We start from the raw sequence: 21604 nt of genomic DNA, 5'->3' as shown, positions 1-21604 counted from the left end.
CATTTCTATACAAGTTTACACTAAAATTAAATCCATTGCACTAGTCAGGTCATATACCTCAAGGATAAGAAACTCCACAGAAGAGATGGGTAAAATGTCTGTTAAACTATATGTTACTTGCATTACATGTTGAAATCATTACTGAAAAATGACCTAGGTTTGAAGCCCAGCTTTAATTTCATGCACCAAACAAGAAAATATTAATAGGACTTAAAATACCATTAAATTAAATATTATTTGGTGAGAGAACCACCAAACTTTTTGTCCAGAGGAGAAGGAACAAAAGTTGGTAATACAGAGAAGCAGCCAGGCTTCAACAGAAAGAAACAATTAAATAGTAACTTATTGTCTGAATTTTCGCAGTTGCTGCCAGTGAAACTCATACAAACATATTAAGTGTATGATAATCTCCAAAATCTGAAAATTTTGTTGCAATGCTTTCTGAATATAAGGGACCTTGCGTGGACGGGTCCACAGGCATGCCCATCATAGTTTCCAAGAAAACTATCAGACTGTAAAATTTTACTGCACTCCATTTAATTTTTGAAGGTGAACAATTTGACGTAAGGGAATCCACGTTAATAACTAAAAAATTAAGGCTGAAATTGACAACTGATGCCAAAAGCATAAGGCAGTGGAGTGTGCCATTTATTAACGTACAGCTTAAAAACAGCTTTCCAATTTCTCATATTTTCATATTGTTCTCCCTAACTTTTTGAGTTTAGCTTTGACAAAACCAGACCTAGGAAGATGAGTTTTAGTCAAACTTTATTTCCACATAAAAATGCAGTTAGCATTCTTGTTAAAAAGTGTTCTTGACCAAATAAGTTTTCTTATCACTTGCAGAAATGTATTTCTTACTGCAAACATTTAAATAACTGTTTCACTATATCAATGCAGGCTAAGGGAATAAAGATTTGTAAGCTAAAAAAAGAAATAATTCCTATCAAAAAAGGTGGGGGAGGAGAGGGAGGGGAGGAGAGGAGCTAAATTAAAAGCGGAGGAGTGCAAAGTATAAGAGAAAATACCCTGCAACCACTCTAGGTACTAGCACTGTAGAAGCAGGGATCAATAAAACCTTGCTGGATTGTATGGTGTGAGATTGGAGCTATCAGCTCTTAAAGTGCATCTTCTTAACAATTTCTAAGCAAATACAGATTCTGAGCACACTTACACTCTTTGGATGGGAGATTTGAGCATATGACACCTCTAAAATGGATTTGATGGATGGACCACTTGGTGTGTAAGAAATTAGTTGGATGGTTGCATTCAAAGAATTGTGGTCAATGGCTCCATGTCCAGGTGGAGACCAGAGAAGAGTGATGTTCCTCAGGTATTGGTATTGGGACTGGTACAACTTAATACCTTTGTGACATGGACTGAGTGGAACTGAGTGCACCCTCTGCAAATTGCAGATGACATCTAGCTGTGTGGTGCAGTCGATCTGCTGAAGGGAAGGGATGCCATCCAAAGGGACCTTGACAGGTGAGAGGGCCTGTGTGCAAAAACAAGCGGTTTGACAAGGCCAAGCACAAGGTCCTGCACCTGGGTCAGCGCAATCTCAAACATGAATACAGGCTGGGCGATGAGAGGACAGACAGCAGCCTGCAGAGAAGGACTTGAGCATGTTGGTTGATGTAAAACTCATCAAGAGCTGGCAATGCGGGCTTGCAGCCCAGAAAGATAATCACATCCTGGACTGCATCAAAAGAAGTGTGACCAGCAGGTCAAGGAAGGCAATTCTCCCCCTGGAAGTGTTCAAAACCAGGCTAGATGGGGCTTTGAGCAGCTTGGTCTAGTGGGAGGTGTCCCTGCCCATGGCAGGGGGGTTGGAACGGGGTGATCTTTAAAGTCCCTTCCAACCCAAACCATTCTGTGATTCTATGTCTGAACACCACCCCCAAAGGCCAGCTCCCCCCACATCTTTAAAAGGACATACACAGTATGGTTATTTAAGTTTGGACAGTATACTACTTTAAATTACTCCTGACCTGCTTCTGTCTTATCTTTTTTTTAAACAAGCTAAACCATACTTTTTAATGCATACTTTTGTAGTTGCAGTTAATAGTAAAACAAAACAAAAACAAACAAAAAACAATCACGAGTATACTGTATGTGCTGTTACCATAGATTTCCCACAAAAGATTAGTTGGAGATTCTTCTGCAACCTTTCTGGTTGCTTAGTTCCTTCAACATGCACAATTTCCCCAAAGCTTTATGACTAATGTGTGTATAGAAGATTCCTGTAACAAGTAATATTCTCACTTAGGCCACAGTGTATTTTACAGTTTATCGGTGCAAGTCAAAAACACCCTTTTTATTAGGCTAAGTCTGCAGTTACAGACTGAAGTAGGAGTAAAATGTTTTATACACTACAGTAAGTGATACTGCTGAATGTTCTCATAGATAAGTAAGAAAGATGGGCTTAGAATAAGAAAGCGACAAACGTTATAGGGAACAAGAAAAAACTTAGGTGTCTCTCAAAAGGCTTTGGAAATAACCAGAAAGGAAGAAAAAAATGATCCATGTAAGGTGCTCAGAGCCCAAACTATGAAATTAGGATATAGCCAGTTGTATCTTTAATTAAATATACAGTCATTAACAGTTTGTTTTTTAAACTTTTAATAATAAGGAAAAACCTTTTATTTATTTATTTTAATTGACTGTAATTGGAATGTGGAAAAGGAAGAAAATTCACTTTCAGCATATTTCGTTTTCATTCCCATAGGAAGCAACTATTGCAAATAAGGTATTCAATCTTAAACTGCAAAATTCATATATTTTTGATGATGCTGAAACAAAATTAACATTTTCTAATAGGAGATCTCACTACATAACAAGTTTTCAATAAAATGATCTCAGGGCAACTGCTGTTAGGTGGATAAACAGTGACTGCGTAAGCTCAATGGAGAGTAATTGGCTGTGTCCTGTTTTCAGTCGGTGACTGGCAAACAGAGAAAGAACAGACTGAAAGCACTGGGGTAAGCCTGGAGACTGATTAGTCAGGAAGCTATTGCTAAAGGCAGCAAGAGTAGGAGCTATCCCACGAGCTCTCTCGCAGCAGTTTTCTCTGCCCTGCGAGACAGAACTGGAAATCCCTTAATGCACTCTGCCCTTCATTTATTTTTGCTACTGGACATTTGAGAGCATTTAAGAACGTTACTTTTTTGAGTAGTTGCCTGATGATGGATCACACAGAATTAAAACGGTTTTGTATTTCTTAGGGAAAGGGGAAGACTACCATCTACAGTACAATTATAAAACTAGGGACAACCTGATAGCATACTACTTTTTATCCTCTGCTGAATAGACAGAACAGAGTTTGCAGCTACTCAGGCATCACTCTTTATTATATGTATATTAGTCTTTAGGCTGAAATTATGAACTTAACATATCCAATTCAAATATTTAGCTGAGTCAGTTTTCTTATAATTCCAATAAACTTGCTGGTTTTAACTATTTTAATGTATTCTAAAGTCTGCCAGAATTACATTTGATGCAACTTTTATATTTTTACACAAGTCAGCAGTGACGAAACATTAACTTACAATATTGCATATTAATAAGATTATATATATATATATATGTAACATAACACCACAGCACTGATTCATTTACTTTTTATCCAGCTATTCTAATGGAGCATTAGCAGACTTAAAAATTATTACCATTGTAGCTAGCAGTATAATATAAATGACATAAACACACTATAGTAGAAAGAAAGAGTTGAGCATCAAAGAACAAGAAAGAGTTGAGCAACAAAGCACAAGAAAGTTGGCTATCCAAATTTAATGCAAATGTTTATATATATGCATTATAAGACAATTATTTTTTCCCCCTTTCCTTGCCCAGGACAGAATATACTAACTTAAGGAGCAGCTATTCAAGCTACTGTTTTATCTTCAGTATTCATTTTGTTGTGCCAATTTCTATTAACTTTATTGTAGATATAGAATTAAAACATGGAGAAACCTATTCAGGTCACTTAAATTAGATGCCTAAACTCACTGACTATTAACAATTTATAGAAGCTAATTCCTGTCTAACGTGGGTATGTCCCTCTCTTTAGCCAGTATAAAGAGCATAAGCTCCATAAATTGGGTATCTATATTAATGAGGTATGAATACTCTTCAAGAAATTAAATACATACATTAATTTTGAGAGATCAGTTAAGAATGTTTGATACCTGATATGCCCGAGTAATTAGCATTAAAAAGCACTTCACATGCTTAATGCTTTGATCCTACTGGTTTCATTTGTAGTTTTGGATGGTTGGTACATCTATAAAGCAGACCTTATGGATCTCAAGTTTAAAACAGTGAAAACTGAAATTAAACAACAAAACGAAACAAAACGAAACTACAACCAACTAAAAACACCCAGGAACTGCTTCGGACCAGAGGAAAGGATAGGGTACTCTACCAGCTTTAAGCATTGTTTCTTTTGATGTAGTTCTCATTTCATCTCAGCTTATTCTTTAAACACTGTCCAAAATTTAACAGAGTCCTTTCCAAGCTCCTCCATCAGCCTAATTTGGCACCGTGATCATATGGGTTATCAGCAGGTTTGGAATAACTAGAATGACTCACCCAGTTTTTCAGCTAATGATGGCAGAGTGAAAGGAGAGATGTCATGAACTTTACTTTCTCATGGAAAAGACGGAAGAAAAAATATTTTTATTTTAGAACATAGGAAGAAAAAGTATAATATCTCTCTCTTCTCTGGTAACAACAGTAATGCATAAAATGCACACACTGAAATAAGAATAGGGCCTCAGATAAATTTCTCCAGACACAGTTCTTATGGGAAGAAAAAGCAATTTTAGCAAGGAATTGAAGTACGGTATTTGGGGAAGAATCTCTACTTTTGAAACTACGAAAATGGGAAAAAAAAAATCATCAAATGTAATTATGCCTACAGTAAGAAAGGGTACCAATTTCAATTGGATTATGAAAACCCTCACTCAGCTGCACTTAACCCTGTTTTGTCCAGATTCCACCATTGCCTTAGGGAATGGATTTAAACCATATTTTCCATATCCCTGGAAAATTCCCTCTGTTCATTAGCCTCTCTACTTACACAGTTCTGCTATAAATAACAAATGTTACCAAGCCCAGCGATTCAAATATTCATCTTGAACAAGGAAAGCAGATTATGATTCCTGCCACAGAAAACATCCAGTCTTTAATCCAGTGACTGAAGTAAAATGCATACGGGGACATGGAAGCTCCAACCATGAAAGTATCCGCCTGTTAATCGGTGTCCCATAGGCAGGCATTTTCTAACAAATAGTTTACCCATGGCTTTATTAAGCTCTTTTATCCAAGATGTTTATACCAAACCAGCTCTAATTTCATTCCAGTCCATGACACAAATAGCTACGATATTAATACAAACTGTATCACTTCCCACAACTGTTTATTGGTGAAGTTGTAAAAATTCATCTCTAATTTAACTCAGTCACTGAATCAACCAAAATGAAAGGCATACCCTGTTTTTAGATGATCTAAAATGGTTTCCCTTTTTCTGTTTATGAACAGTGATTATTGCAAAATGCTGTGTTTCTAGCCAGTATAGGTTCTCAAACGGCAGGGAAGAACCCAAGCGACAAAGTGATTCTAGATGTGAAAATACATACTCTACCCTATTAAATCATTTAATTCAGGTTTTACTTATAGAAAAGAAGCCTATGAAAAAGACTGTTTATTATGACAGCACATTCTATGTTTCTGTGGTTTAATACCTGTCAGAATTCTTGGACATGTCTCTGCATAGCTCAATTAGGTGTTGTCCCACAGATATCCAAATTTGTTTTGAAACTCAAAAATTATGTTTTGATATCCAAAATTTGCTCCCAAGCTGACAAAGTAGTCTGTCCAGAGGTACTTCAAGTGTCCATATACACGTTGTACTGTATTGTATTACATATATATTCATTATGTAAACCTACAGTCAAAGTGGTAGGTTTAGATAACTGTTTTTCTTTGTTTCTTTTATAAGAAGTTAGATGAATGTCATGAGATAATAAAGCATGAGAACTCTTTCTTCTAGTAAAACTGAAAATGATCATAATTTTGAAAGTCTTTTTAAGCGATCATGAAAAAATACTGTAATAAAAAGACTACGCCTACTAACAAGGCATTCCTATAGTCTTTCAAAGAAAAAAAAAGGGGGGGGGGGGCTGGAGCACCTCTCGTATGAAGACAGGCTGAGCGACTTGGGGAGTTGGGATTGTTCAGCCTTGTGAAGAGAAGCCTCCAGGGAGACCTCATAGTGGCTTTCCAGTACTTAAAGGGGGCCTACAAAAAAACTGGAGAGGGACTTTTTACATGGGGCATGCAGTGGTAGGACAAAGCATAATGGCTTTAAACTGAAAGAGGGTAGACTTAGATTAGACATGAGGAAGAGATTCTTTACTTGGAGGGTGGCAAGGCACTGGAACAGGCTGCCCAGAGAAGCTGTGGATGCCCCATCCCTGGAGGTGTTCAAGGCCAGGCTGGAAGGGGCTTTGGGCAACCTGGTCTGGTAGAAGGTGTCCCTGCCCATAGCAGGGGGTTGGAACCAGGTGGTCTTTAAGGTCCCTTCCAACCCAAATTATTCTATGATTCTGTGATTGATTCTAATATTCTTTGCCAAGAACAAGGGTGAAACTACACTACAATGTATACTGAAAGTGAGTATATTTGTTATTAGCCCAATATCCTTCAAAACCCAAATACTCTTCCAGAAATGACTTAAAAAACAGCTTTTCATCTTGTATTTGTAAGCTACACGAACATAAGAAAATATATTGGGTAAAACTTTTGGGTGCTGCATTACGGTGACATAAAAGGTTGCACATATGGTGTAAACTGGAAGCAGAAAGTCAAAAGTAGTGAAAATATCAGAGTGCGAGCATAATGTATTCACAAAGGTGTTTTGCATTGATGAGATGTGTAAGTGAATTGTGAAATTTTTTTGGCAGCTGCTATATTTCATACATGTATGATGCCAGAAACAGCTTAAGGTAGATCACTATGAAACTGATGAATTCTCACGGAAGAAGAAGAAAAAAAAAAAAGTAATTTCCAAAACCACTTCCATAGGATCTAATGATCTAACTGTAGTCTAGCTATTATCCTGCACTACTCCAGATCATGCAGTGTCATTCTGGCTATCATCTTTCCTTCTGTCATTTATGTGAAACCTGTATTTGCCCCTGTATTTGCCTCCTTTGCCACTCATGATCTCTAAGCCTGAGCCACCAAAAAGATTTCTGAGCCTACTCATTATTTTGCTGTGTGGTTGATGTCAATTTTGCCTCAGGCATGTATGATGGAAATACACAAGACTTATCTATACTTGGAATGAAACAAAGATGATACCACATTTATCAAGCAACTTACAGGCACAACCACCAGTTCTGGTTCATCTTAAATGCAAATTTCCCTTTAGAGTATTCCATTTCCAAGTGTTCCTACCCGAACAAAAGGAAGAAATCACAGGATACTCGTTTCCCCTGCATCTATTTAATGTCCTTTATTTGCACATTTCCTGAAAGTTTACTTGCAATTAAAAACATTAGGAAGAAACATAACTCCAGTATTTCTTTCATACTGCACATTTTTTGCTCTGTTGCAACAACCACTTAGGATAAAAATGAAACTAAATTCTCCCAAAGGAGGAAAAAAACCCAGAGCATTAAGGGAACACATTCACTTACATGGCAATGAAAGATGAATTAAGTGTGCTTAAAGAATTTAATGACTAATGTTTTGTGTTTCCTCTACATCTGTTGAGATTTCACTGTTGCATTTACCAGACATTGCTTGAGTCACAAAATGGACTCCAGTCAGCACTGATACACTGTACCAATCTAAGCTGTTCTCTGCAATGCACCATGCACCTTTTAACCAGACAAAACTAAATTCTAATGTCATGCTGATGAAATTTCACTATCTGGTGTTTCACCTTTCTTTCTACCTTTTTTTTTTTTTTTTTAAAGATAAGATAATGCCTTTAAAATTATATATATATATATATATAAAACAATATAATGAGGATTATGGCTGTTGTTCAGTTGATAGATATTTATTCTATTTGGATGAGAATTCTTTAAGCCTTTGAAGAAAGGGAAAGAAGTTTAGATATCACTTGTTCTTAATGCTCTGAAAACAATAAACCGAAGTGGGAAAAAAATGGTAATTTATACCTAAAGCCTTGTTTAACAAATATGGAAGAGACTTGAAAAGTAGTCTGAGAAGTGACAGAACCCTCTTTACTATACAGATCAACTCAGTAATTGTCTTTGAATGTAAAGTTCTGCGTGACTAAACAATGAAAAGACAAATACGGGTAAATTGTTGGTAATTTACAGCTCCCTTCACAGATTTAAGATTGTCCACTGATGCATATTCAGAAGACTGTTTTGAATATTTAAGTTGCCTGTAGTAGGTCTTGGAAATCTGGCTAGCCAGCTAGACGATTATGAAGCTGACATTTACTGTATGTGCAATTATAGGATGTACAGTGTCACTGCTTTCAAATGTCACCTCTTTGCCACAGTTCTTATCTTGCAGAAAACGTCCTTGCTTCCCTTGAAAGAAGCATTCTTATTGAACTAGTACCGATGAACGCCAGCAAGGTATTTACAAAAGCAGTTAGCTCTTCTGAGTGTCTAATATGAGGTCTTGGAAAGGTCTCACTTTAGGAATGAACTCATCAAACCTCTGGAGAATAAATCCCATTATAAGGTCCCCCTTGTCTCAAGGTGGCACCTAGAATTTTTACTCTTAAAAGCTTTCATCCTCTTTGATTCCTATACTAAGTTCACACATAATTCTTCAAGGTAAAACACAAAATGGTAGGACGTGCACATGCTCCCTTACTCATGGGAGTTGATAACAGAAATCTCAGAAGATTTTATAAGAGGAGTAACAGACATTTTTTGCAGGATTACCATTCCTCATTATCTTATCTAAATGTGGGTAGTACTAAGAGGTTGGCAGTTTGGGTTTGGCTTATACAGAGGGCAAATTAACAGTATTTGTTTTCTTTCTATACCATTTTTTAAACAATACTAACAAGTGCATTTACATATCCATTTTCCACCACTTGGCATTTCATAATAAAAAAATAAATAAATGGCTATTTTCTATTTCTCTTATATTGATCGTTATAGTTAACGTTGATGTTGCTGAAGTTGTTGGAAAGACTCTGATAGAATCAAGCTATCATTTTTCATCCAAAACTCTTCTCAGTGATTTTCATCCCTTCTAACTCAAATACATACTTCACTCCAACATAAAGTTACAAGAGAGGGAGATCCCTAGATAAACATCCTAAGAACTTTGCAACCAAATTAAATTTATTCTATATACTTTGAAATTAAATTCTTTGGGGCCACCTCTGTGACAGACTGAATTCATGTGCAACTATGCCAGTGAAGAAGTAGTTCTAAACAAACAAAAATGAGTAAATTAACTTTCCTTGTCTGGTTATTTTTCACACATGCAAAATTGATTCTTAATGGTCACAATTTATTTGAACTCTGCTGTCTGCTCCAGGAAAAAACTCTTTGTTATAAACAGTGCAGATGGTTTCAGGGGAATTATTTCTGATAGAATAAGCAACAATTTTACTTGACCTATGAAGCCAATATTGAAGTGAAGGTTTGGACTTAAAATGGGAAAAACTGAGAAGTACTCTTTTTTTTTATTATTATTATTTTAATAGAAATCTTATTAAATGTTTCCATTTCATAACAGTGCCTACAGATATTCCAAGTTTCCCATTGAGGAAACTAGTCTGTTGAGTAAACCTTTACAAATCCTTATAAAAAAAATAAAATCTCTACCTTCTTTCCATATGTGAGTTAAAAACATTTAGCCAGATGGAAAGAACAGGCTAACATGCATAACGCCTTAAAAACAGCATCTACAATGAGGAACTGGTGATGTTCAAGAATTCATCTTTAGTGCTACAGGTTAAGCAACATGTACTGGAAAAAAAATATCTTAACAGGCTTCAATGATTCTCCAGTGTTAGGTACATCCCTAATGTTCACTAGATGCAGTTATGGAAAAGACAGCAATATGCATAAATTTAAGAAAAAATAAGGAAAAATTAGGTTCAAATATCTATCATCATATGCTGTCAAATACAGCAATGCTGAAATAAAATAAAATGAAATAAAATAGTGACCTCCAAGTTGTTACAGTATTGGTTTCAAGAATTAAGATAAGCCTGAGCTCATTGCCAGCTATGATTGTCAAAATAAGGTAGCAGAGACAATAATATGAACCTCAGATGACAGTTCTATTATGAATAAGAGATGATAAAAAAAAAAAAAAAAAAAAAAAAAAAAAGAACATGAAAAAAGGGTTTTCTTCAGCTTAATTGGGACCAGAATGACACTGCTGGGCCAGAGTTTTATTTAACAGAGGTGTTCAGAATGCTTCAGACTAAATGTGACATGAAAATTATTCTATTGTTTATAAATTTACTGAACAAGAAGCCATAGTAATTAAGACTAACCCTTACAATGTAATTCTGTTTTTAAAATAGAAGCAAGACCTTTTTGTTACCTTTGTAAGTGTAGTCCACAACCTAGCTGACTGCAAAAAAAAAGATTTCTTTTAGCCTTTGCAGTCACAGAAAGCAACCTGCATTTTTACTTCCATTTTACTGTAGCTTTTCTTTACTCACAGCATTTTAAATACAACTTACTTGTAAAGAAAAACACTTTGCACTGCATTTGAAATATATATACGTGCAATCAAAGCTGTATCTAGAATTTGTATTTATGCATTTCAGATAACATTACCTTGGCTAATGTTACTGCAAATAAATGCGTAGCCATAGCAGCAGAGAACTTGATGCAGGCTGCAAAGCCTGACTGAAAACTTAGTGAATAATGCAGCTTTCTGTGCTGCAATGGACTCTGAGCTGCCTTGGATACGGTGCTATGTGTATTTGAACATGACTAGCTTGAAATAAACATGCAAGCAACTAATGTGTCTTGACTGTTGTTGTAAATAACTGGTAAACTAAGGTCAAGCTCAGGTATTAGCTGCTTGAGAAGATCTATTGTGAAAAATCCTGATGACTAATAACTAAGTGCTTTCTTCTTCTCTCTAAAATAAAATAAAAAGCTCCCCTGCTAGATGAGCCTGAATCAAAACCTTACCAAAGTACAAAGACACTGAGACTATACTAACACGCTACTTGTGTCATACAGTAGTCTGAACAGGAATTACAGCAAAAGCATATACTGCAATAGTTCTGCACCTTATGGTTCTTTTCAGTTAGAGCTAACTGCAATGTTAACAGGCTGTTTTGAGTTTATATATAATACAGCTGTTAATAAAACAAAACAGCATTAATGGAAACAAAGGAAATAAATATACCAATCATATCAACATCAACAAATCAAAAAAAATCAAGTGAAAAAGATTTGTATTCTTAAGGTAATTCTGATCACAGAAATAAGAATAGAATTAAATGACAAAAACAAAACAACAACATGTTAGGAAAAAAGGCAATCTATTTAATAAGAGTGCAATAGGACTGAAAATAAAATAACACACCCGAGGCCACCCTGGGAAGCAGCCTGAGAACCAGTGCTCCTTTTTAATCAGAAATAACAACTGAATACTGTCAGAGGTTTCTGTGGAGCTCAAAGGATCATGATGAGAAAAATGGCCAACCAATGGCTAGCATTTCACAAAATTTCCTCCACCTCTTTTTTTTCAGTCCATTTAATTAAAGGAAGAAATTTCTGTTCTCAGTTCTGCAGCTATGTAGTGTTGGCTTGCTCCTTTGTATTCTTTTTCTATTTTAATAGCACTTGGCTCAGCCTCACCAGTAAGTGGTAGTTTGGTACTTTGAGCAGTATCGTACTGAGGATAACAATGGCAATAGTTAAATAAATTTCCTTCCTGCTGCCATTTATATTACAGCTATGGAGAGAGTGGGCGTTCTCTCCCTATTTCTCTCCTTTGCCATTCCCTGTGAAACATGAATCCACTGCTATCTACCTCCCATCTGCATTGGTGTACAATTCCTATTCCAGTTTTTTAGATAAATATAGATGAAAGAGCTTTTTTTTTTTTTTTTTGGTTTTATTCTGTTTTTAAACAAATATATTAGTTAGAACTTGATGCCATCTGCCCAATAGAGATTGCTACACTCTGAATGATGCAGTAGGTAGATATTTCAACTCCTGGCTTGTAATTCTTTTTGACTACACTATGAGTTGAAGAAGTACACCCTAGGTTTGAATCTGCAGTGTGTATTAATAAAGCACACCCACTCTAAGTGAATCTGTTAGTCTCATCAGAAGAAGCAAACAAGAAAAGTGCTTTATCACTTTCCACATATTTTAAGCTAGTGGCTTTGCTGGCACTCTGATATAAAATTTAGCATTCATTTGAAATTTCACATTGGGAAAAACAAAATTTCAATGACAAGGCAAGCCAATCTTTCTGTCTAATGACATATTGCATTTCTTTCTTTAGTGAGCTGAAATCAGAGACTTCTTGCTTATACAGTGTACAGTGAGCTATAGAAAATAAACCATCATATATAGTATACATTACCTAATATGCACATATACATAGAAATAATAGGTTATAGCATATTTATCAACATCAGACAAAGTGCCAAAAAATTACAGACAGGATAAAACTGAAATAAAACTGACATAAAATACTCAACTCCTCGATAGCAGAAAATTAAAGAAGCCTTATAATTCTTGGTTTGATCAGCCACACTACTAACTTTAGTGAGGCAACTGTTATATAAAAACAAGCTTTGCTACTGAGGGTCTAGCATACATTCTAGATAGTATACAACCTACATAATTTGTGATTTGCTAACAAAATAAATTATCAACCAGCAAATTCTCAACTTAGTCTTGAAAAGTCAAAAAAAAAACAAAAAAAGAAAAAGAAAACTCTAATAGATGAACTCAAAGCAACCAATCAACCAATGACCATATATTTCTACCATTGAACTCCCCAGAAACAACATCAAGTTCAGTGCTCTGTTTGGCTCAAGATAGGAAGAAGCAATATATAGATATTGAGACAAGTGTCCACAAATCGAGAACATACTACTGAATTCCTTAAAAGTAAGTTTAAGATAGTATTTATCCAGTTTCATAGCAAACAAGACAGGTGCAACAAAAGCTGGATTCATTCTAAAATGTCTTAGAATAAGATTGTCTCAAGGTGCTCTATGGAAAAGTGACTATGGTAAAAACAACAAAACATCCAAGAGTTTACTTTTACTTTTCTAAAACAAACATCTGATCTTTGGTCAAACTTGAGTACCATGTTATATCCATCAGATGCACAAACCAGTGTGCAGGTTTTGAAGAATTTATAGTCTTGGTTTCTTTATTTATTTTTTCACCTGGAACATAAAGCATAGTCCTCATGTTTGTCCAAATGCATTTATAGTTTAAAAACTGGAAACAATATTGCCTGGAGATAGTAAGATAGAGTGGGCTGAAAAGGAGCAATATTCAACGTAACTGTTCCTATAAGCGGTAACACTTTTAGGATAAATTCTGATGTGCTCTGTAGTCATTATTTAAATATCAATATCTTATGTGCCAGACAAGCACATGTCAAATATACTTCATTCTTCCTTGGGCCAATTCCTGGAAGTGAATTAAATTATCTTTCAGCTGTCCTTCTAGCTCTATTTTATTTGATTTTGTGTTTAATAATGACAAATCTGTATCTTCTTTTTTTCTACTCTAGTCACTTAAGAAATAAACATGTAGGAAACATGAAGTATAATTAATACCCTCAATGTGATGGCATCTGCTTTATAAATTCTGAAGTGTATTTAAATATTAAAAGAGAATGCATTCTGCTTACAAAACTGAGAATTAAGATTTTTTCTTTAAGTTTCAATGAGAATTTTTCTTTAATAGAGATACTATATAAAACTTTTTCTTGAGACCACTAGGTTAGGAGCCACTGAAAACATGCTCCATACTCCTCAGGCTTAATTAAAACACAACTAATGTAATAATGTTCTGTAGATTATCTAACAGAGTGACAAAACACCCATACCCTCACTGTAACTTTATGCATACGAGCAGTCCTACTGATTCAGTGGGATTTTTTTCAGGAGTTTATGCATAAACACATGCATAAGACTCATGCTCAACATTTGGATAAATATTTTGCCATAAAATGACTGATTAATTTCCTCTTTACTGATACAACATCATTTTTGAATTACTGGTAAATGATAGCTTATACCTGGACTACCTGTATTACCAAGAAAACCAAGGCAAACAGAATGAATTGAAAAGGTTTTCTAATTTGGTATCATAAATACTTAACATTTGAAATGTTCCACTGTCTTTGCTTTCTAACATAGTTCATAATCTGTTAAAAAAAATCCCTGCATTATTGTTCTTAAGGATTATCAAAGTACTACATTTTAAACCGTAATCAAATTTTAAATAAATAACAAGATAGAAGAGATTTGCAAAGTAACCAGCAAGGACTCTTTAAGAGTGTAATATCCATGTGAACCTTAAGAACAAGGTTCCAATACTGTTTCAGTATTCCACTACTGTAGAAAACATAAAATATCACGGCAATCTTTTGAAAGCACAGATCGACTATATAAGCTAAGTTAAGAAGAGCATGCAATTCATGAATATGGTTCATTACCATGGTTACAAGCTTTCAGCACGGGCCTCTGTGTGGTTGGACTGACATTTTGTGGTATGTCTGCAAAAGCAAGAAAACAACAGAAATAAAACACCTCTCTGAAAGTTACTGGAGTATTGCAACAACACTAGCAAGCAGAAATATTTTAAAGATAGATATTTCTAGGAGTACAGCTACAGTTAATACCAGTGAAATTATCTGATGCACTGGCAGGGCAAGATGACTTTTACCTCCCCCATTCTCCTGTTGTTAGTATAAACCCCCAAAATGTGAAGTACACATTTGTATGGAAGAGAGTTAACAACCAGGCTATGCTATGTTCAGTACACTGATCTCCAAAGCACTATGGTCAACAGCAAAACAGCCTGAACATCCCTGAAAGATGTCACTGCAAAAAAAAAAAAAAGTTAAACACGACAGCATTTAGGTTCCAGAGCACTGGACCAGTAATACCTTTTCTGGAAAGTGAAAAGTAAAATGTAATATTCACCTTTAGCCCTTGGTATCCTTTTCCTTCGGTCTCGAAAAGCTGCACCTGATTGCAAGGCCTCCAACAGGCTATCCATTACTCCAGTCTCCTCACCTTCTGTAGCAGAGAGAGGGAAGGAACGCTCTTTGATTACCACAGCAACATCAAAGCATAAATAATAACAATAAACAACAACAATAGAAGATATTCATGGTAGAATTAAAACTACTTATTTCAAACTTAACAAGGCTTTTAACATTTACCAACAGCTCTCTCACAACTAAGCAGAACAGATTTGGTCTTCTCTACATTGAAGTAGGCCAAATTTTATTCCATTCATTTCACATTCATTCCTTCTCTACTGTAGTTTTAAATGAAATGTCATTTCACTCATATTTTCATTTCAGTACCCTTTTGCAACTGCAAATAATCAGTTTCATGTCAGCTTTTGAGAGCTGTCCCTTAAATGATTTGCTATATTAGACAAAAGAGATCATTTCAGTTATTGTTATAAAAAGTTGAAATTGTTTCTCAGCAGGAAGCTGAAGGAACAATATTGGACTAGATAGGATAAAGAGTGTTATCCATAGGTAGCTTTAATCAAAAGTCATTTTCCTTTTGTATTTAATAACCTGTAGCCAATATTAAATAATTGATGTAGTTCAGGAAAATTCTACTCATTGTATCACGTGTATGTATAATATGCCCCTGAAAGAATTATGAATGTTACCATGAGATTATAATTAATCACAAGCATTAAAAACCATACTTTTATTTCCTCAAATAAAAACATCAGAAAAGCTTAAATTTCTAAACCTTATTAGCCCCTTGTCTCCACATCCGTGAGGACGAAGAACACAACACCACAGATTTCCAATACGATGAAAAATCTCCGCAGAGCAATAAAGAATTACATGACAGAAAACTCATTATGCCTCACTAGGCAAAACTCCCAAGGTCAACATACACCTTGGATACAGTCAGACACATCACATGATTCTGCAGTTATTGCTAACAGTAGTATTCAGATCAGAATCTAATCTAGCTAGAGAAGAGATACTACCGATTTAAGGAATTCTGAAAGTGCTGGACTACAAGTAAGGAAGGAAGACAACCTTCTAGATTTGAATATCACGAAAACTATTAGGAGAAATGTTTCTTTCCAATACTATTTCTATTTGTTTCCCTTCTTTAAGGAATTCCATCTTTCATTAAGGCTTAAAGAATTCTATCATCTTTCTAAGCTATGTGGTTTCAAGGGCAACAAAATAAATAAATACATAAGACAAAAGAAGTTCAAAGTTACAGACAGGAAGGCCTGACAAAGAACTGTCAAATCAGAATAGGCCAAATTATGAATATGACATTCTAGAAACAACATATTTACTTTCATTACTCTACAGAGTCAAGCGTTTAATCTAATTTGGCTTCCAAGAATCTAAGCCTGGGTATCATTCACAAGCCAAAGAAGAAAGTATTCCAAAAAGAATCACAAGATTTTGTGAACTGAGATATGCAAATCATTATTTAAAAAATAAAATAAAATAAGATAAAATAAGATAAAATAAAATAAACACAACCAACCAAACACAGTCCTTGTCTCAAAATTTGAGCTTTCCTGTCCACAAGAAAAATGATTGTCAGATGACTTAAAGCCAAATGGTGGTAACTATTTCATTAAAGGTAATAAGAGTTTCTATTTTCAAAAACTCCAGAGAAATACACATATAAACATATGTAAAGCTCACAACAGATGTTCTGTAACATTGATTCAAAATTAAATTAGATTTTCTTAAACATTTTGACATTTTTTCTATAACACCAGCAACTACTTTATTGCTTACAGACAGACTAAAAATATTTTTTTACAAGCTGTTTTTGTATAATTGTATTACCACATAACAAATTGCACTTCATTAGTACTTCAGTTCCGTTTGCTTGTGCTCTTACTCATTCTTTAATTTTTGCTGACTCTACAAATGCATTTTAGAGAATGATTTTGTTTTCAGTTTTTGAATTTCCTAAAAGTATTCCCCTAAGGAGAACACTCTTCCTTCTTTGTTTCATCTCCTACTACCCCAAGATACTGGTCCTCAAAATGACAAAACTATAATCTGCGAACATCCTTTAGTTATCCTCTTTTCTCTAGCCCAAACTAGTTAACTTAAAGAGGTTACCCCTATATACAAGGAAAAATAATGGAAAATTAGGAAATATTTTACAATTTTGTATAACATTTAAGCCCATTTATTTTCTATGCAATACATGGCAGATATAGAGTAAATGTGAAGACTGAAATACTGATTTTTGTCTTCCTTTGAATTTAGTATAACATGCTTTACTACAGTGAAGTTTGCTCTCTCATGAACAGTGAACCAGCACACCTACTAATTGGAACATACCTTAAAAATTACTCAGATCATACATTCAGCTTCCTGATGTTTTTGTTGCTGTTTCCCCTCCCCCCGCCCCTCCTCCCCCCATACTTTCCTTTTTCCGTCTGATCTCATGAAACTCTCTAATATTCACATCTCAAATGAAAACACTCAGTGAGTGTTTCAAACCAAAGTGATGCTTGAGGAAGAAGCTGTTAGTTACATTAAGGTACAAGAATGTTGGGGGAAATTTAAAAACATTTTGAGAAATAGCAGTTCAAAAAAGACTCAGTAATATCACAATCCCCAAAATACCATCACTTCTTATGGAAGAAGAGTTCATAAACTTTGTTTTAGGCAGTAGAAAAAAATAAATAAAATAAAATAAAATTGCTTTCAATCCTATTTCAGCATGTCACCTTTTTCCTTTTTAAGCCTTTCCATGACTACCATGGATTCCTACTTATTTCAAAAACAACAGTTTTCAGTATAAAACCTGGTGCATAATCTGCTATACTATATATAAAAAATCAACTGAATAAAATAATAAATATTTTCAATAATAGAAGAGAAATACTGCAAAACCAACTTTTTGTTGCATAGCTGAAACACATTGAAGGGTACTATCTATTTTTCATACTTATCTGAAATATACTGTAGTCAGAAATTTGACTACAGACTAATGTTTTCATTGACATGCAAAACAGTTAATAGAAAAATAAATGACATATATAAAATGTGAATAATAAAAAAGAAACAAAAAACCCACACACCTCTAGTAATTTTACATTATGCATAGCTATATTGAAGAACAGTTAACTGCAAATAAAAATATTCATAGTTAACGTTCTGTGCCCAAAACACGCAGAAAGCCTGTTTTTCAAGCTTCTACACCTTCAGTTAGGCTCCAAATTCTGTTTTTTGATGCCTAAACCAACAGCTGATTTCAACACCTTCTATGATGTTGTACAGCAGTTAATACCCATCCTGTTATTTGGCTATCTATAACCTTGCCAAAGTTTTTATGATTGGAAGTTTAACAAATGAATATGTACCATGCAGTACTTTAGAAATCTTTTAAATTGCACTGGGAGAACTGTGTACAACATAGCTATTGTGATAGTCTAAGAGTGGAAAGTATTGTTCAATATTAACACTTCCTATGGGACCTTTAAATCAGATTTCACAAGATGCTGCAGACTGCTGTCACCAGTCCCAAGGGGCTTCCTAATTAGTCAAGTGTATCAATCTTTTGACATTCTAGAACTAGTAATTCCAGTCAACTTGCAGATAGCTGCATAGTCCACAATAATTCCTTTGAGAAATACATACTTTTATGATCTCTTTTCCTTCAACTGTGGAAAAGGAGATTTAAATACTTTTTAATATCATACCTAATTAAAACTCATACAATTGTCTTTTAAATACTATCTAAAGCAGAAGTAAACTTACCGTAATAGCTGGTAAGTTGTGCCCTTGACATTTCAGTGCCAAGTCAGATATAAACTGCCTAATTTCATAATTATGTTTTTAAAAATGTTAAAAATACTACAGATGCTTCTCCTTTAGCGCATTATTATAAGCTTGACAGTACAACTTATGATAGCAACAGATACTGCAGTAACTGTCTTATGATAGCAACAGATACTGCAGTAACAATCCCAGCATTTATATGAAGTTATTAAGCAGCAGATGATATATATTGTAATTTGACTAGCAGTAGTTCATGACATGAAAAATCACACATATCATTAGCAGTACTGTTTCAAAGTAAGAGTGGTAAAACAAGATTACTGTGTATTAAAAATGTTTTATTTTTTACTGTTCCCCTGCAATTGTCCAACGTAAACTAAAACAGACCTATGAGGAGCGGCTGAGGTCACTTGGCCTGTTCAGCCTGGAGAAGAGGAGGCTGAGGGGGGACCTCATAATGGTCTACAACTTCCTTGCAAGGGGGAGTGGAGAGGCGGGTGACCTATTCTCCAAAAACACCAGTGATAGGACCCATGGGAACGGTGCCAAGCTGAGGCAGGGGGAGTTTCGGCTGAAAATCAGGAGGAGGTTCTTCACCGAGAGTGTGGTTGCGCACTGGAACAGGCTCCCCAATGAAGTAGTCACTGCACAATTCCTGTCTGAATTTAAGAAGCGATTGGACTGTGCACTTAGTCACATGGTCTAAACTTTTGGGTGGACCTGTGCGGTGCCAGGAGTTGGACTTGATGATCCTTATGGGTCCCTTCCAACTCGGGATATTCTATGATTCTATGATCACACTCGATGCTGGTTCTCCAGAAGGTCACTTTAGCAAGAGAAGAACATTTCATAACATGTCTATTTCCTCTTTCAAGGAATCAAAGCTTTATGCAGCCACTCAAATAAAACAAACAAAATAAAACAAAGAGCTTCAGAAAAAAAAAAATATCATGTTTTTTTATTGACACTACCTATTCAGTTTGCACTACCTATTCAGTCTACCTATTCAGTTTCCACCAGGATCTAACTTTGAGGCATTGCATTTTAAATACAGCTTTTATACTGTAAGTAACTAAAGGGATAAGCTCCTGAGTTCAACTTCTGAATACTAAGCCTCATTTGAAATTAAAACTCTACAAGATGGATAAATATATACATTAAAACTAGACCTTAGGTATTGAGCTCACATGGCAAGGTTTTGGTAGTGGGGTGAGGAGCTGCAAGACTGGCCTTGTGAGCAGAGCCCAGCAGCTGCCCCATGTCAGATCAGAGCCAGCTCCAAAAGGGACTAGCTGCTGGCCAGTGCCGAGCCAGTGAGCGATGTTGTTTGTGCCTCTGTGAGAGCTGATTTAAGAAAGGGAAAAAAACTGCTACGCAACAGCAGTTGGGGAGAGGAGAGTGAGAAAACGCTGTGGGAAACAGCCCTCAAGGTCAGTGCAGCAGGAGGATAGGAGGTGCTCCAGGCACACAGCAGCAGTTCCCCTGCGGCCTGTGGAGAGGCCCCTGGTTGACCAGGCTGTCCCCCTGCAGCCCATGGGTCCCACATGGAGCAGATCTCCATGCTGCAGCCTGTGGAGGAGCCCCTGGTGGAGCAGGTGGATGTGGCCTGGAGGAGGCTGCAGCTCATGGAGAGCCCCTGCAGAAGCAGGTCCTGGGCCGGAGCTGCACACAGGAGCAGGGGATCTGGGGATCAAGGGATTTTAGTATGATTTTAGTTATCACTGCCCTAGTCTATTAGCAATAGGCAACAAATTACATTAACCTCCCTTATTCTGAGTCTGTTTTGCCTGTGATAGGAATTGGTGAGTGATCTCTCTGTCCTTATCTCTGTGTTCTGATTTCCATGTCCTTATCCAAGAGCCTTTTTTCATTGTATTTTCTCCCCGTTCTTTTGAGGAGGGTAAGAAAGCAGCATGGTGGAGCTTAACTGCCCATCAGTGTGAAACCACAACGCCTTAATATTTCTTTCTCTTCAGCTCAGGATATAGTTAAGGTCAGATATATTAGGTAGAGATTTAAGAAAAAAAAAATCAACAAAGTATATATAACAAAATGTATATATTTTTTTCTCTTTCAAGTGCTCTACTGTATGTTGCATAATGATCGATTCTAAACAGTACAAAGCAATGCCATCTGATTAAAGGTTTCCATCTGAGTAAAAAATGGAAGGACCATTTTCCAAATATCACAAGAGGAAAACTTGAGCAATGGTATAGAATTTGATGATATAGGCTCTGGGGAGCAGAGAAGCAGATCCCTGAGGTAACTGAAGCCCTCAATTCAAAAGCGAGCTCCAGTGTGCGGAAGTGGTTCCATCTTTTCATTCTCAGATTCTCAGACAACCAGATTCTGTGAAAAATTCATATTACTGACATATAACTTCTAGACCTCTCAGCCTTATACATGAACAGGGTTCAGAAGACTTTATGGAGACTCTATATTGTCAATATAAAAATACAAAGAAATCAATGTCCAGAGAAGGGAAGGTTTCAAACTGTGTGTCAACACGACCCCTAACCTCAGACTCCTCACTCCAATGAAATTCAGACATAAACTTGCACAGAAATTGTGGGTGGATATGAAGGCTAGCTTTGTCCAGAAAATGCAG

General features: G+C 35.7%; 1 protein-coding gene across 4 annotated transcripts in view; it reads right to left on the bottom strand.

The window, feature by feature from the left end:
* DIAPH3 (diaphanous related formin 3) overlaps positions 1-21604 on the bottom strand; it is a 242005-nt gene that overhangs the window by 52034 nt on the left and 168367 nt on the right. For all 4 annotated transcript variants that reach the window (XM_035321732.1, XM_035321706.1, XM_035321713.1 and 1 more), the window contains 2 exons: positions 15170-15265; positions 14680-14739 (listed from right to left, as the gene is read on the bottom strand). In XM_035321732.1, coding sequence (XP_035177623.1) covers positions 14680-14739; positions 15170-15265 — 156 coding nt within the window. The remainder of the gene's footprint in view (positions 1-14679; positions 14740-15169; positions 15266-21604) is intronic.

This window comes from Oxyura jamaicensis, chromosome 1 (genome assembly GCF_011077185.1).
Source record: "Oxyura jamaicensis isolate SHBP4307 breed ruddy duck chromosome 1, BPBGC_Ojam_1.0, whole genome shotgun sequence".
NCBI lineage: Eukaryota > Metazoa > Chordata > Aves > Anseriformes > Anatidae > Oxyura > Oxyura jamaicensis.
This window is presented reverse-complemented; position numbering and strand designations above follow the sequence as displayed.